The sequence below is a fragment of the Rhipicephalus sanguineus genome, chromosome 2 (assembly GCF_013339695.2).
Source record: "Rhipicephalus sanguineus isolate Rsan-2018 chromosome 2, BIME_Rsan_1.4, whole genome shotgun sequence".
Taxonomy (NCBI): Eukaryota; Metazoa; Arthropoda; class Arachnida; order Ixodida; family Ixodidae; genus Rhipicephalus; species Rhipicephalus sanguineus.
This window is the reverse complement of record NC_051177.1, coordinates 219,535,585-219,548,878: the sequence shown is the minus strand read 5'-3', so window position 1 is coordinate 219,548,878 and position 13,294 is coordinate 219,535,585. Positions and strand designations below refer to the sequence as shown.

Sequence of the window (13,294 nt, the reverse complement as noted above, 5' to 3'; positions counted from 1 at the left end):
CAGAAAGGCAGTTATTACGGCTGAATTGAGGCATCATAGTTCATGCGGTCGGCATTCAACCGCTGCGCAGTTCGTTTTTTGCGCGACGAGGCACCACATGTGTGCAATTTCTCAGCCGTTTCATAGTTCTGTGCATACTGCAGCTACTGTCACATCCACGCTACCACAAAGCATTTACAGGTTGAATTAATTGAAATTGGTTGGCTTCATCACGATGGACAGCATGGAATATTTGAAGGCAAGCCTCGTTTGCCCGCATTACAGCTAGATGGCGCCACCGTCCTATGCTCTTACCGATTTTTTTTTTTTTTCACATGCAGCTAAGTGAAGCGATGAAGTGTTCCGAGCTAGCAAACGGAGTCAATTTTTAAATGTGTCCAAGTTTGGCGTGATGGCTGTGCAGCACGTATGCAGAGTCTACGCCACTTATCTCCAGGAAACGTATGCGACGGTGTGTCGCAAGGAACGATCCTACTATAACAGCCTTCAGTGCCGCATTAGCCAGGCATTTCCTTCCGCCACGATGAACGCTTCAAAACGAAGACCGATTGCGGGAAAGCATGTGTCATACAAAGAGAAGTTTCCCTGATGTTTCAGACATAGTAAAGCTCGTTAATTCGACCGTCATTAATGCAGATAATCTGATAATGTGGCTGTGTTTCCGGGCCCCACCAATGCATGCATCGTTGAATAGCATCAAACACTTGTTAATTCAGTCATATTTGGCCGCAGCTCAATTAATTCAGACAATCCGTGAAGCACGCAGTGCGTGAAGTGCCACAAATGTGCCGAGCCAATGAGCGAAAACGGCGTTCGCAGACAACCAAAATGAAGTGGCGCTGTCACATCACTTTTCGGGCTACTTCAACACGAGAGTCTGGCGCCGTGGTCGCATTGAGAACAAAGTCGCAGAATCACGAAATAAAAGCTTTTACGCTGCCCTTAAGCAAAATTGGTACAGGATTTACGTATTCATCAAGAAGATGAAAGTGTGTTGATGTAACAGACATTTGTTTATTGTTTTCTTGATACTTTCGATAATTTGACATTCGGTTAATTCTGATATTTTTTCCGGTCCCGTGAAATCCGAATTAACGAGCTTTTACTGTACCACAATTTCAAGCTATAGTAGTGCCGACAGCAAGGAACAGGCACCGCGGCCCCAGCGACTGCTGCGGCTGCACGCATGGGGTGTTGTGACATATTGCAGCTGCTACTGGCAGTTGCTAGGGCACAAGGCACAACCGAAAATCGCTGAAAAAAGATTTCTTGCGTGCCTTTTTCAAATCTCTTTGTTGTATCAGTCATTTTTAGCAGTTAAACTCTTGTTCTGCTGCAAAACATCATCCGCAAAGTTATCGTTCCGTATCCCGTTGAGTAGCACACGCATGTCTTACATTTCGGGCCATGGAGGATGTTGCCGACATACGCACATAAGTGTCAGGCACATTGCAGAGCATGAATGGCACGACATTAAACTCGTACAAGCCATCAGGGGTAACAAAGCTGTTTTGGGGCTATCAGCCTCAGCCATCGGAAACTGCCGGGAACTGAAGCACAGGTTTAGCGAACTCGGCTCCTTTTAAGCAGTCGAGGGCATCGTCTATACGAGGTAACAGGTAGACATTTTCGTGCATGCAGCTGACAAAAAATCTTATTGAGCCATTTTTTCTTTACTAGAACAACTGGTGAGGCCCACGGGCTATTAGCAACCTGTTCTGCTACAATGCGATGCTCAGAAGCTGACAAACTACGAGTACTGACGTAAAGGAGCGCACATAGTAGAGTTGATATATTCAGATACAGTTGAAGCATGGCCCAAATATGGTTGCTCGTGATTGAAGCTTGCCCGAAAGCACTCAAGCAGGACGATGATGTCAGCGCACTATGCGAAGAAAGCTATTTCCCAAACTTAACCATCTCATTCTCACATCGTTTTGGCTTTCCCCGGTTGTTTCGTCATTGCAGGTTCTGAATGTATTACAGTCGGACCCGTTTATAACGAAATCGAAAGTATCGTGAAAAGTGGTCGTTATATATCAGTAGTTCGTTGTATATGGACTCGCCCTTAAAAACGTGCGCTTAACGGCGAAGCCGTTTTTTTTTTCTTTGCACTTTTATCAAAGTGCTAACAACCCCTTCGGTGACAAGCTAAGCCTTTTCGCGTCGTGAAGCGACGCCCGATGCGTGCTCACGAGTGAATTAACCGTTTTTGCAATGAGCTGACACCGCTTCACCGAAGCGCGGTACCACGACGTGGAGCCGATCATCCCTGGCTAGTTGCGTGCAGCGCGTCACCTACTCGGCTCGCGGAGTCACTGCCGGGCCGCTTGCTGTATGCCGTATGCGCGCGCTTGTACGTTCTTCGTGCTTGCTTCACTCTGGAACGTGCACGGGTGCGGCGACTAGGTCTCGCACGACGCGGCGGCGGCGAACGGCAGCATGGCGCGCTCGTATCGCCGTCAATCCGCAGTGTACGGCGTACGCCACACGCGCAGCCGAGCAGATATCTACAGATGACTGTGATAAAGTTGTGCGCTATAAGTCGTAATGACATGTTCATCGACGGCCGCCACCTCGCCTTCGCTCTTTCCGGATGCTTATCCACGAAGGCATCGCCACAATCGCGCTGAAGTCGTAATCACCGATCGACCGTTCTCTGCCGTTACCGATAAGACGGACGACCTTTCGCGGCACATTGTGGCGTCGACGAGTTTAGGGACGCAGTGAACCTTTTTGCGATGGAAAGTTATCGCGGTTATCACTCCTTGTATTTATGCCTTCTTGCATTCCAAGGCATTGTTTGGTTCATCGCAGGCGGTCGTAGCTGCAGAGAACGGCGTCGGGAAAGGTTACCGTGCTAAAGCTGACCGCAAGGCTTCATGCTGCCTACTATTTCTTTTTTCCTCACTGCCATTCTGCCACTGAAGAAACGCCTGGAAAGTGAGCGACCACGCTCACAGCGTCCGAAATCTACGTGCAGTGCTCGCTGATCTGGGATATCTTAGTCGCGAGTAAACTGGAGCGGGGCACGCTTTAGAAGGCATGTTTAACTTTTTTTTCGCTTCGTATGTGCCATATTCAGTGATGCTACCGAGGACTTCTCATTTGGAGCAATTTTTGGAGCAGCAAAATTTCCGTTTTGGAGCACTTTGGAGCAGCAAAATTTTCATCTTGGAGCACTTTGGAGCAGATAATTTTGCATCTGGGAGCACTCTGGAGCAGCGAATTTTACATCCTGTAGTGCACTACAGAAGCATATTGCAATAACATTCAAGCACCTGAATAATTATTATGGGGCTCTTATGAAGGCTAGAAATATTTCAATTCATTGCAAATCTCATGGAAAAAATAATCTCAGGAGAACTCCATACTTCACTCCCTAATGAAAAAATAAGGGCTCATGCAGTTGAGTGTTCTGAATTAACCTCTTCAGCGATTATTTTCGACACTAGCAAATAAACAGAATACCAGATCAATAAAATTGCACTTTATGAAATAACACCCTAAATACATCTATGCGGTTATCAGCAGACATTGTAGACAAACGCCGTGATGTACAGCAGTGCCTCAATGCCAAAGAGCCACACTGTCCCTAATGCATTCCCCTAAGAAAACTCCAAGGCGAAAGCCAGGTTCTTTTTCTTCTCGATCGACGGGTTGATCCTAGCCCTCCTTCTCTGCAAGCTTTCTTCACCTCACCTGGTTTTGCGCTCTCCATGATCGGCGCACCGATTACGGAAGCAGTGTAAAGCGACGATGTCGTGATGGCGTCATCACGTGACATCACGATATATGACGCCATGATGACGTCACAAGTTTTGACGATCTATGACGTGATGATGACGCCATCACATGATTATTTTTTGCATCAATCGATTGACGCCGCCGACGGTCAATTTTCGTGTTTGATAAAGCACCTGATGCTTTCGCATTAATATTACGTATTGAACATTAAAAACCTGGCCTTACATACCAAACTGTCCTCCACAATGTCAACTCCTTGCCATGCGCGAAACAGCTTCGCTTATCATCCACTTCACAGAGTGAAATGGCTCATATTTTTTAAAATGTTTATTGTGATAACAATTATATGCACGCTCTCCGCAGATTTTTGCCGTCGCCATTGCCGTAATTTTCTGTATAAAGACCAAATTAATAACATCACCACGCACATTCTAGCCGCGGGTAAAAGCTCGCGAGCGCTGGCGACGAACGCGGCTGAAGCGGAGATTAAGCTAGCCGGCCGTCTCTCTCCGTCGCACGGACAGCGCATGAGATAACATCTTCCCGCGTGCGGGCCTGCCGTCGCTTGCGCGCGCGCCATCTCGAGGCAACAGGAGACGGCTCGTAAACTTGCTGTGCTCTCAACGCTTACTTCGTGTTTAGAGAACTCAGAGCAAGAAAACGCTTCGTTTTTCGTTTCCTGGAGCGGCCATATTCGCTTAAACCAGTGTTTTGTTGAGTTACGCGAGATCGAATCCAAAAGAGTTAGCTGCTAGCCTCACTTCGTTTAACAATACAATTTGTTGGTATCGCATTCATTGCTTCGCCCTTAAGCGAAACTGAGTTTTTCAGCTATTGACCCCCGAAAGCGAGGAGCGGACGTGTAACATACTGTGGGCCGTCAGTGACGGGCCCGCTACTGACAGCTGCGTATTTGCGGCGGCTCCAACCAGGATATATGCTTTTATTAATGAGATGACATTTTTAAAAAGCAAGCAAAAATTCCAATTGGAACCCTAGCACGTGAGCTCGAAAGGGCAGGGCCTTTTAGGGGGTATTTACCGCAGAGTGATTAAACTCGGACGTGCTGGTATAAGCAATTACGAAAAAGCTCTTCCGAATGAAGATCCATGGATAAAGTATATCTGAGGAAAAGTGTGAACACGTTTCCACCGTTCGCGTGTTCTTCCATAAACGCGAAGCAAGGAAAATTCGATATTGTTCCATATATATACTGCTAGCGATCCCAGATTTCATTCCGCGATGTCCGGAAACAGAAGTGCCAGACATTTTAGCAGCACACATGTAGTTATTACTGAAGATTGCTTTCCTTACGTGCCGTGCGACGCTTGAAACGAGCTATCAGCAGCGTTTCTAGAACAGACGACGTCCGCCGATGAATCGCCGTCGCACTTTCTCGCTACCGAGAGGCCTAAACGTCACGAGCCTCTGCGGAGAGCGCGTTTTGCTGTCGAGCCGAATTCCAGAACAGAAGCTGCGTCGGCACCGTGCATGACATCGTGGCTTATTCGGGACCACGGTGTAAGAATATACTCAGGTGATGACACTCTTCCCCCAACGCATGGGAAACCGCAATCCACACGCGTCCAGATAATGTTCGGGTTCTTATCAGATGACCTGCAGTTTCATCGGCACCGTCTTGGAGGGCGCTACGAAAAGCGGGGCAGTCGTCTCCATAGCAACGCGCATGCTGCTGATAACGTGCATTTTTCTGTGCCATTTTGCTGGATAATGTGCATCCGCCAAGCGGCGTCGAGGGGCGAAATCGAGAGAGCAACAGGAGAGGGCACGGCGAGCGCGGCGGCGATGACGCAGCACAACCGTGATTCGGCTACTCGCGGGCGCATCTCCGCCTCAAGCCATTAGGTGGCGCACCGCTCAACGGACCGATAGGGTGCCTTGATGCGCGTTTTGTTGGGGGGCGCGCACATCGAGGCACACTACGGACCGACGACCGAACATTTTCTGGCCGCCTAGGCGCGCGCAGTGTCAACACCTGAATATTCTTACACCGTGTTCAGGACGCACGCGCGAGCGCTATTTATTCAGCGGAATAATTCTTGGTCCATGGTTGCGACTTTTGCAGCCCCAAGATCAAGCTGCACATGTTCTGAGGCGCCGGCCGTGCGATTGCCGCTGGTAGACGCCCCCAAACCCGAGACTGTGGCGCAGTTTGGCGCAATTTTCGTCGATATTATCAGGATGGCACAGTAAATACAATTTGGCGCACTTTGGCGCAGTTGGCGCAGGAGTGGAATCACTGCATATTTTTACCGCGACTGTGTCTGCAGCGTTCGTTGTAAAAGTATAGGCTTTGAAAAATGTTCGCTATATGTGGACGCAGCTTCAAGGGTTAGCATAGGAAAATCGTAAGTGCACCCAAATATGGTCGTTATAACCGATAGATCGTTATATATGGGATCGTTATAAGTGGGTTCGACTGTATGTGAGATTGTGAACGTTAGCAACAATATGTTGCTATACTGTGGTGACATTCAACTAAACCAAGCAGGCTGCCCTCATCACGTATGCTGCACAAATATGACACTGAGGTTGCTCCTGTGCGCCGAGGCAAGCACTCGCAAGTGGAAAGGTCAAGCTGTCAAAAGAATCTTTTTCTGCCGTTGTTTGCTAGATCCCCTGAGCAGATTGCAAGATCGTCTGCATCGGGGAGACGGGCAACTTTATCATCAGTGGCTGCATCGACATCAGAGCGATGGGGATAAATAAAAAAGTGGTGTCAAATGCACTGGCAGAGCACGCAGCGGCAACCGAGCACATTATAGACTGGGCAAACTCTTGCATAATTAGCCAGGAAGGAAGTTGGAAGCCCTCCCTGTATATGGAATCCCTAGTGATGCAATCAACAACACACACACAATCGAAACAAGGCCCCCTTTTTATGTGCTGAACCTTACTTAAACAGGTGCTTCTACTTCTTGCCCTATTGTAAACATACCTGTACGAGCGCCGAACCATGTTCACTTCTGAAAAGTTTTGACTCTGTTGGCGCACGTCTTTTGTTTTGTCATGTTTCATCCAAACCGGATGCCTTCTGTTGAATTCTGGATTACGTAGCGGCACCTTGAAAGAGCTCGCGGCAAGGGATATGAGAGCGCATTGCAAAAGTGTCGGTAACTATAAAGCTCAGAGGTTAGACGCAATTAAGAATGTTCACAATCAAAACAAGCACGTTGACATCCCTTGGGAAAGTGTGAAAAGTTGCACTCGCTCGCCAGCAGCATATTCGGAGCACAGCCTCCACAGACAGCTGGATGGCTACAGGAAAAAGGTCTCCAAACACAGCCTGCTCTGAGCTACATGTTGTGGTGTCCCAAAGCATGTTTGCATGGGTGTCCCCAGAGACTCAACAGAGGGCACTACTCACTTGGTCTTGCGACACATGCGATAAGGTAGTGGCCCGAGGATGCGCTCCATCATGGCCAGGTGCTCCCGGTTGTCGTGCGTCTGGAACAGGGTGACACCCAGGTACAGCTCGAACAGAATGCAGCCGACGCTCCACACGTCGCAGCTCTGACTCCAGCCCAGCTCCAAGATCACCTCGGGCGCTCGGTAGTGGCGCGTCGACACGATGGTCGAGTGGTGCTCCTCGTCAAACGTGGCCGACCCAAAGTCTATCAATCTGATGCTGGTGTCCTTGACACGTCGCACGTCGCGCTTCTTCTTGGCATTGTAGCTGATGTCGTAGTCAGAGTTGACAAACAAAATGTTCTCGGGCTTGAGGTCCGTGTGCGTCAGCTGCTTCTCGTGCAAGAACATGACCGAGTAGCAGAGCTGGTAGCCAATGTGCCGCACCTGCTCGATCGGGTACGGCTGGTAGTGGTTGTCCTTCTGCACATAACATCAACATTTCGGCCTGCAGTACCTGAGTCTGGATGGTGGGCACAGTGAAATGAATGACGTCACCGGAGGCACAAAAACAGAGCCACAAATATTATGTGCAACAGTTCCACCGAGACAATTAATGGCTACACACAGCAGAGCCTTTGAAAGTGTGCTTAGCACTCCTTTGAGGAACTGCACACTCGGAACAAAACTGTTGCAGGCCGAAAGGAAGCTGATGAATAGTAGAAAAAGAGAACAAGCACCTTTCCAAGTCGTGCGTGGCTTTTTACTATCCAACAATTACGTTTCCAACCCAGCTTCTCATCCTGCTGCTCATTACAAGCACTTTGAGCGTGGCTGTTAAATGGCTTCACATTGCAGAGAATGATACTTACATATGCCCCCGTATGTACAGTCAACCAACTAAAGGCTACTACAGAGTGGACAGAGGCCATTCAGGATGCTCGACGTTACACTAAGTGCTACCAGCTGCCTTACCTACAAAACGACAAAATGAAGCTGCCAGGCAACAATGGTAGCAAAACAGTGTGCCATGCCAGCAATCAACTCGGGAGTGCCATCACCCACAGCTTCTGAGCAAGCCATCAGTGCTCGGCAATCCACGGCAGTTAGGCTGACCATTCCTCTGCTGAGGAGTGACCACGCTGCTGCGAGACTACTGCAAGGATTGTTCCTAAGCCCTGTGCAAGCAAAACTTCATCGAGCAAGAACACAGACAACCTGCATATACAGCTTAGGGCCCCCTTAAAGGTGAATGCACTTTCATAATACTTCGATGATATGAAAGCAAACAAGCAAAACCTGATGCATCATCCATTCTGCAAAATAAATCTAGCATTTTTTTCCACACTGGGCCTCCGATTTTTTTAGAGTTCTTGCAGCCAGAAAGCAGCTGCCCAGTTTAACTCCAACTAGTAAACAGTTGTCACGGTGACAGGTGCTGGCATTCTGAGACAATTTAATGTTGCCAGAAGGTTGCAAAATCGGAATCGAATGTGACAACACTGGCCTGCACTAATGAGAGAAGAAAGGAAAATATAATTTCCCGGCAGTCATAAAGACGGGGCCAAACAATAGCTCCATCCCAGGATGCCCAGCTAAACAACAAGTCCAAACTCCTCGTGCTTACGTCCACGGCGTCGCAACACACCAGACGCCCTGTGGGGAGGGAACCCAACCGTGTGCTTAATAAAGCTACGGCGCCATTCATTTTAATGGCATTCTGCTAACCAACCTTCATAGCTGCTGCCTCTTCAGCTTTTCTTTGTTTAGCCTGAAAACCCCGGAGTAGGCTGTTGGCTTGCCAGGTTTGACGCCGTACATGTACGTCACTGCCTGTACGTTTAAAAAGCACGCCTTTTTCAATCATTTCTCTTGCTTGGCATGTGCTGTCACATTTCGCAAATTCACGGAATTGTTTTCAAGCGCTCATGTCTCATTTCTTTTTTGTTTTGGTTTTTTCCAAAGCGGCGCACCGGCTTACACTTGAGCATTCGAGCACGTGCAACACAGTGCGGCTGGTTTCGGTTTTGTCCTTCAGGTGGTTATTGCTTTTCGCGCCCGCAAAGCTGATGGCTGTCTGGTTTCTAATCTCTCAAAGAGTGACCGCTTGTTGCTCTCTCATTTATTGCTCCCCAGGGCACGATAACATCTGTTTCTGTGCGGCGCTAAATTACACAAATGATGCTGCCATGGTTGCGTTTCCTGTTTTGGGGACTCTGAAAAACTAACCCCGTCTCGTTGGCAATAAGACGAAGGATTATTATAGCTTTTTCACTCGTTTTGCTTTCCGGACGGGCACACAACCATACAGTTTTCTTCAGTGCGCTCACTCACGCAGTTCGCTTACGCTATGGAAATGCACGCCAGTTTCTCCGCTGCTAGTGAGTCGAGCGGCGATTCTTCTGATGTGGACTTTTCCTCAAGTGCTGAATCAGAATCTCATTCGTTGGATGTCAGTTCATCAGACGAGGATTTACTTACGAGTTCAGACTCGGATGATGACGAAGGAGTGACATCTCGACTATCACATGCTGAGTTTTTAGTGTAAGAGCAAGAACATTTTTTAGCGGAAACATACTCTGGTGTGCTTATTTTTGTATGTCTGTGAGCTATATTTCCTACAACGGCATAATTTTTATTTTAAAAAATTGTATAAGTGTTTCTTTTTTTAGGATTCTGCTTGATCTTGCTCACGAATAAACCATGTGTATGTAACAACAAAAATGATTATTTTGCCACTTTACGGTCATGCAATAAAATTTTAGACAATTTGTTTCTTGAATAGAATCGTCTGATCTATTTAACTCAGCAATAAAAAATTACACATTTTTGGAGTGCATTTCGTGAAAAAATACTACCCTCACAGGGTTAATGTGTCACGCTGTGCAGTGAATGGTTGCAGGTTCAAATTCCTGGTCACACGCTGCAGAAATATTTTCTTCTGGAGTATTTTTTTTTGTGCATTTCATATAGATAAATGGGCACACACACATGCATGCATGCAATGGCACGGTGGCACTGACAGCAAAAACCCGCCGAGAGTGTCCACGTAATTGCTATTGCAATAAAATGTTTTATGCTGCCCTACGTTTCTGCGCAAAGGCTCCGAAGGTCACATCAGCATGTGATCAAACACGGCAATGCCTGTAAAAAAGGGTCTACAAGAAAGATGTCTGCCACTGCTACAAGGGCCTTACGACTCACCAGAAAGTCAAAAACACTGAGGCCAAGCATCTCAAAGGCCAGGCACATGTGGCCGTGGTAGTCAAACCAGTCCAGCATCTTGACACACAGGCTGCAAGTGTCAAAAGGCATATGAGATGATGGCAGCTCCAGGCCTGGGCTCCTCACTCACTGTTTGCCCGTTGGGTCCCACTTGGCCAACCTCTCAAGGACGTTGATCTCCAGGCGGGCTGCCTCACGATACTTCTCCACATTCTTGATTATCTTCAATGCCATTGTCTGCTCCCTACAACACAGCACCGAAAGGTTATTATTCGTTTGGCCAAACATCAACCGCATCTGCACATATGCGCCCCACTAATGACTCCAGTTTCACCAGAGCCACCACAATGTTTGGCTCCCGCAAAGGCCTCTTTGTTCTCTTGCAAGCATTAGCGTTCTACCAGTGCACATTATGCTGCCACTGGTGCGCAGGTTGCAAACATCAGCGCCCTTCCCAACCTCAAACCACTATTTCTTTCTGCGCAGGGCCACAACACAGTGACCAAGAGTAGTTTCGTAGCAGCTAAGGCATAAACTTGGGCTAGTTGATGTCGAGCATAATAGAACATGATTAGTAGCATACAGGGGACAACAAGAAGGAACTCGGAACCACATGCGTCCTGTGCTCCTTCCTCTCGTGCTTGTCTCCTTTTCGATACTACCGCATTTACTCGTGTAATGAACGCACTCGCATAATAAACGCACCCCCAACTTTAGTCGTCGAAATCTGGATTTTTTTACTCCCGCGTAATAGACGCACCCCCTACTTCCATCTACTGTAGTCCCGCGAACAGACACGCGGCGCCTCCTTGCCCGTAGATCTTTTCTTCTTTCTTTTTATTACGCCGACCCACCCTCGGTTTGCTTCCCCTGCAACGCTCTTTGTTTCTTTTCCTTTTTATCTGTGCGCGACACGTCCTTTTCTTTTCACACTTGTTTTGGAAGTATCCGTGCGCCACAGAAGGATTTATGAACGGTGCAAGTGTAGAGACATTGCGGCTCACAAGCACACAGCGAGCGAAGGTCACGAAACTGCCCACGTCAGCGAACGGTCACTTTTTGCAAATAGAAAACTTTAAGGAGCGGCGCTAACCGGTAGCAGGAGCGCGCCGAGACAGGCAGAGACAGCTTGCAGAAGATAGCGCCATCTACCAACGAGGCCAGGTGGGAAAGCCAATCAAAACAACGTTACACAGTGACGCGTGTTCTAGAGTTCTAGCCATTGTAGCAATTGTAGCCCTACTTTCTTTGCTCCTGCCAGCCATTCCCACTCCGTTGTGAGTTTGTTTTCAGTCCGTTTTGTGCTTTGCTGCGGACTTGGCCGAAATGTGAGCTACGCGGCCAGTTTCAAGCTATAGGCTGTGGAGTACGCTCTTGAGCACGGGAATCGTGCTGCCGGTAGGCATTTCGGAATTGAAAGCGTCCGTGTACGTTACTGGCGGAAGCTACACGACAAGCTACGTGCTACGAATAGGGAGCGGTGTGCCTTTAGGGGACCGAAGACCGAAAAGTTTCCTGCTGAGGAAGAAGAGGTCTTTGAATATGTCCGGCACCTGCGAAAGGAAGGCTGTGTTGTTTTGTACGAAATGATGAGGACGCACGCACGAGCCACAGCCAAGAAGTACGGCCTCATGACCACCGCTTTCAAAGCGAGCAATGGGTGGACGACACGCTTCATGCAGCCCAACGGACTGTGCTTGAGGAGGTGCACATCACTTTGTCAGCGACTACCTCGTTGCTACGAAGAAGAGGTAGGGGACTTTCACAAGTTTGTCATACGCCTGCGGCAGGACCGAGAATTTCTTTTCTCGTGAATTGGGAACGCGGACCAGACGCCCATCAATTTCAAGATGCCGACGAGCAGGACGGTCAATGAGAGAAGAGCACGCAGAGTGCTCATTAAAACGACAGGCACCGAGGCATTTCGCAGTAATGCTGGCTATCGCGGCAGACGGCAGGAAGTTGCCACCGTACGTTATTTTCAAACAGAAAACCGTGCCGAAGGCCAACTTCCCAGCTGGCATACACGTGAGCCCAAGAGAAAGAATGGATGTCGGCCGATCTAATGGCCGATTGGGTTCGGACAGTCTGGGGACGGCACCCTGCTTCTCCTGTCTCTCCTTGTGCTGGACAGTTTTCGCGGCCACCTGGGAGAGAATGTACGCCGGGAACGGAAGGAGCTGTGCACTGAGATCGCCATCATTCCAGGTGGACTCACTTCGGCGCTTCAGCGCCTTGATATTTTTTGTGTGAACAAGCCATTCAAAGACAGTGTGTGCCACTTGTACACAGACTGGATGGCCCATGGAGGGCATGCCCCAACGCCGACTGGCAAGATTAAAAGGCCGTCAGTCGAGCTGGTTTGCTCCTGGATCTTGGACGCATAGCGCTCGTTGCTAGCCGATTTGATCTAAAAGAGTTTCACGAAGACTGGAATTGCATATTCGCTGGATGGCAGCGAGGATGACCAGATGTGGGAGCAAGATGACGTAGTGGCGAGCAACCTGGACGACGGGTCTAGTGATTCTGACGAAGAGTGACGGGCAATAAAAAAGCTGTTTCCAAACAGTGCACGTGTATGTTTACTGCGAAAGGTAAGCTACCTAACTTTTCTTTTACCGCATTCTTTTTTTTACTCATACCGAAAAAGTTTTCGTAAAATTTACCCCGCACAACAAGCGCACCCTCCAACTTTGCTTTGGTTTTACGGAAAAAAAGTGGGTTTATTACGTGAGTATGTACAGTAATCATGTCCTATTAGCATTTCGTTTTCCTCACTCGTTGCGTGCTTGGTCCTTGCAACAATGTTTCCCAGCTTCCAGCACCCTAAAAAACAGGTGAGCGTGCAGTTTGCATCCCAATTTTCATTTGTTGCAATTACATACACTTTGTTCCGCACATGCACTTATTCCGCACATGCACTTCATTCCGTGAAATGTGAACCGCATTCCAT

At 48.3% G+C, this 13,294-nt stretch overlaps 1 protein-coding gene across 2 annotated transcripts in view; it reads right to left on the bottom strand.

Annotated features, from left to right (window-relative positions):
* Positions 1–13,294, bottom strand: part of LOC119384097 (dual specificity protein kinase CLK2) — a 68,955-nt gene that overhangs the window by 30,050 nt on the left and 25,611 nt on the right. For both annotated transcript variants that reach the window (XM_037652389.2, XM_049412769.1), the window contains 3 exons: positions 10,472–10,585; positions 10,321–10,411; positions 7,136–7,599 (listed from right to left, as the gene is read on the bottom strand). In XM_037652389.2, coding sequence (XP_037508317.1) covers positions 7,136–7,599; positions 10,321–10,411; positions 10,472–10,585 — 669 coding nt within the window. The remainder of the gene's footprint in view (positions 1–7,135; positions 7,600–10,320; positions 10,412–10,471; positions 10,586–13,294) is intronic.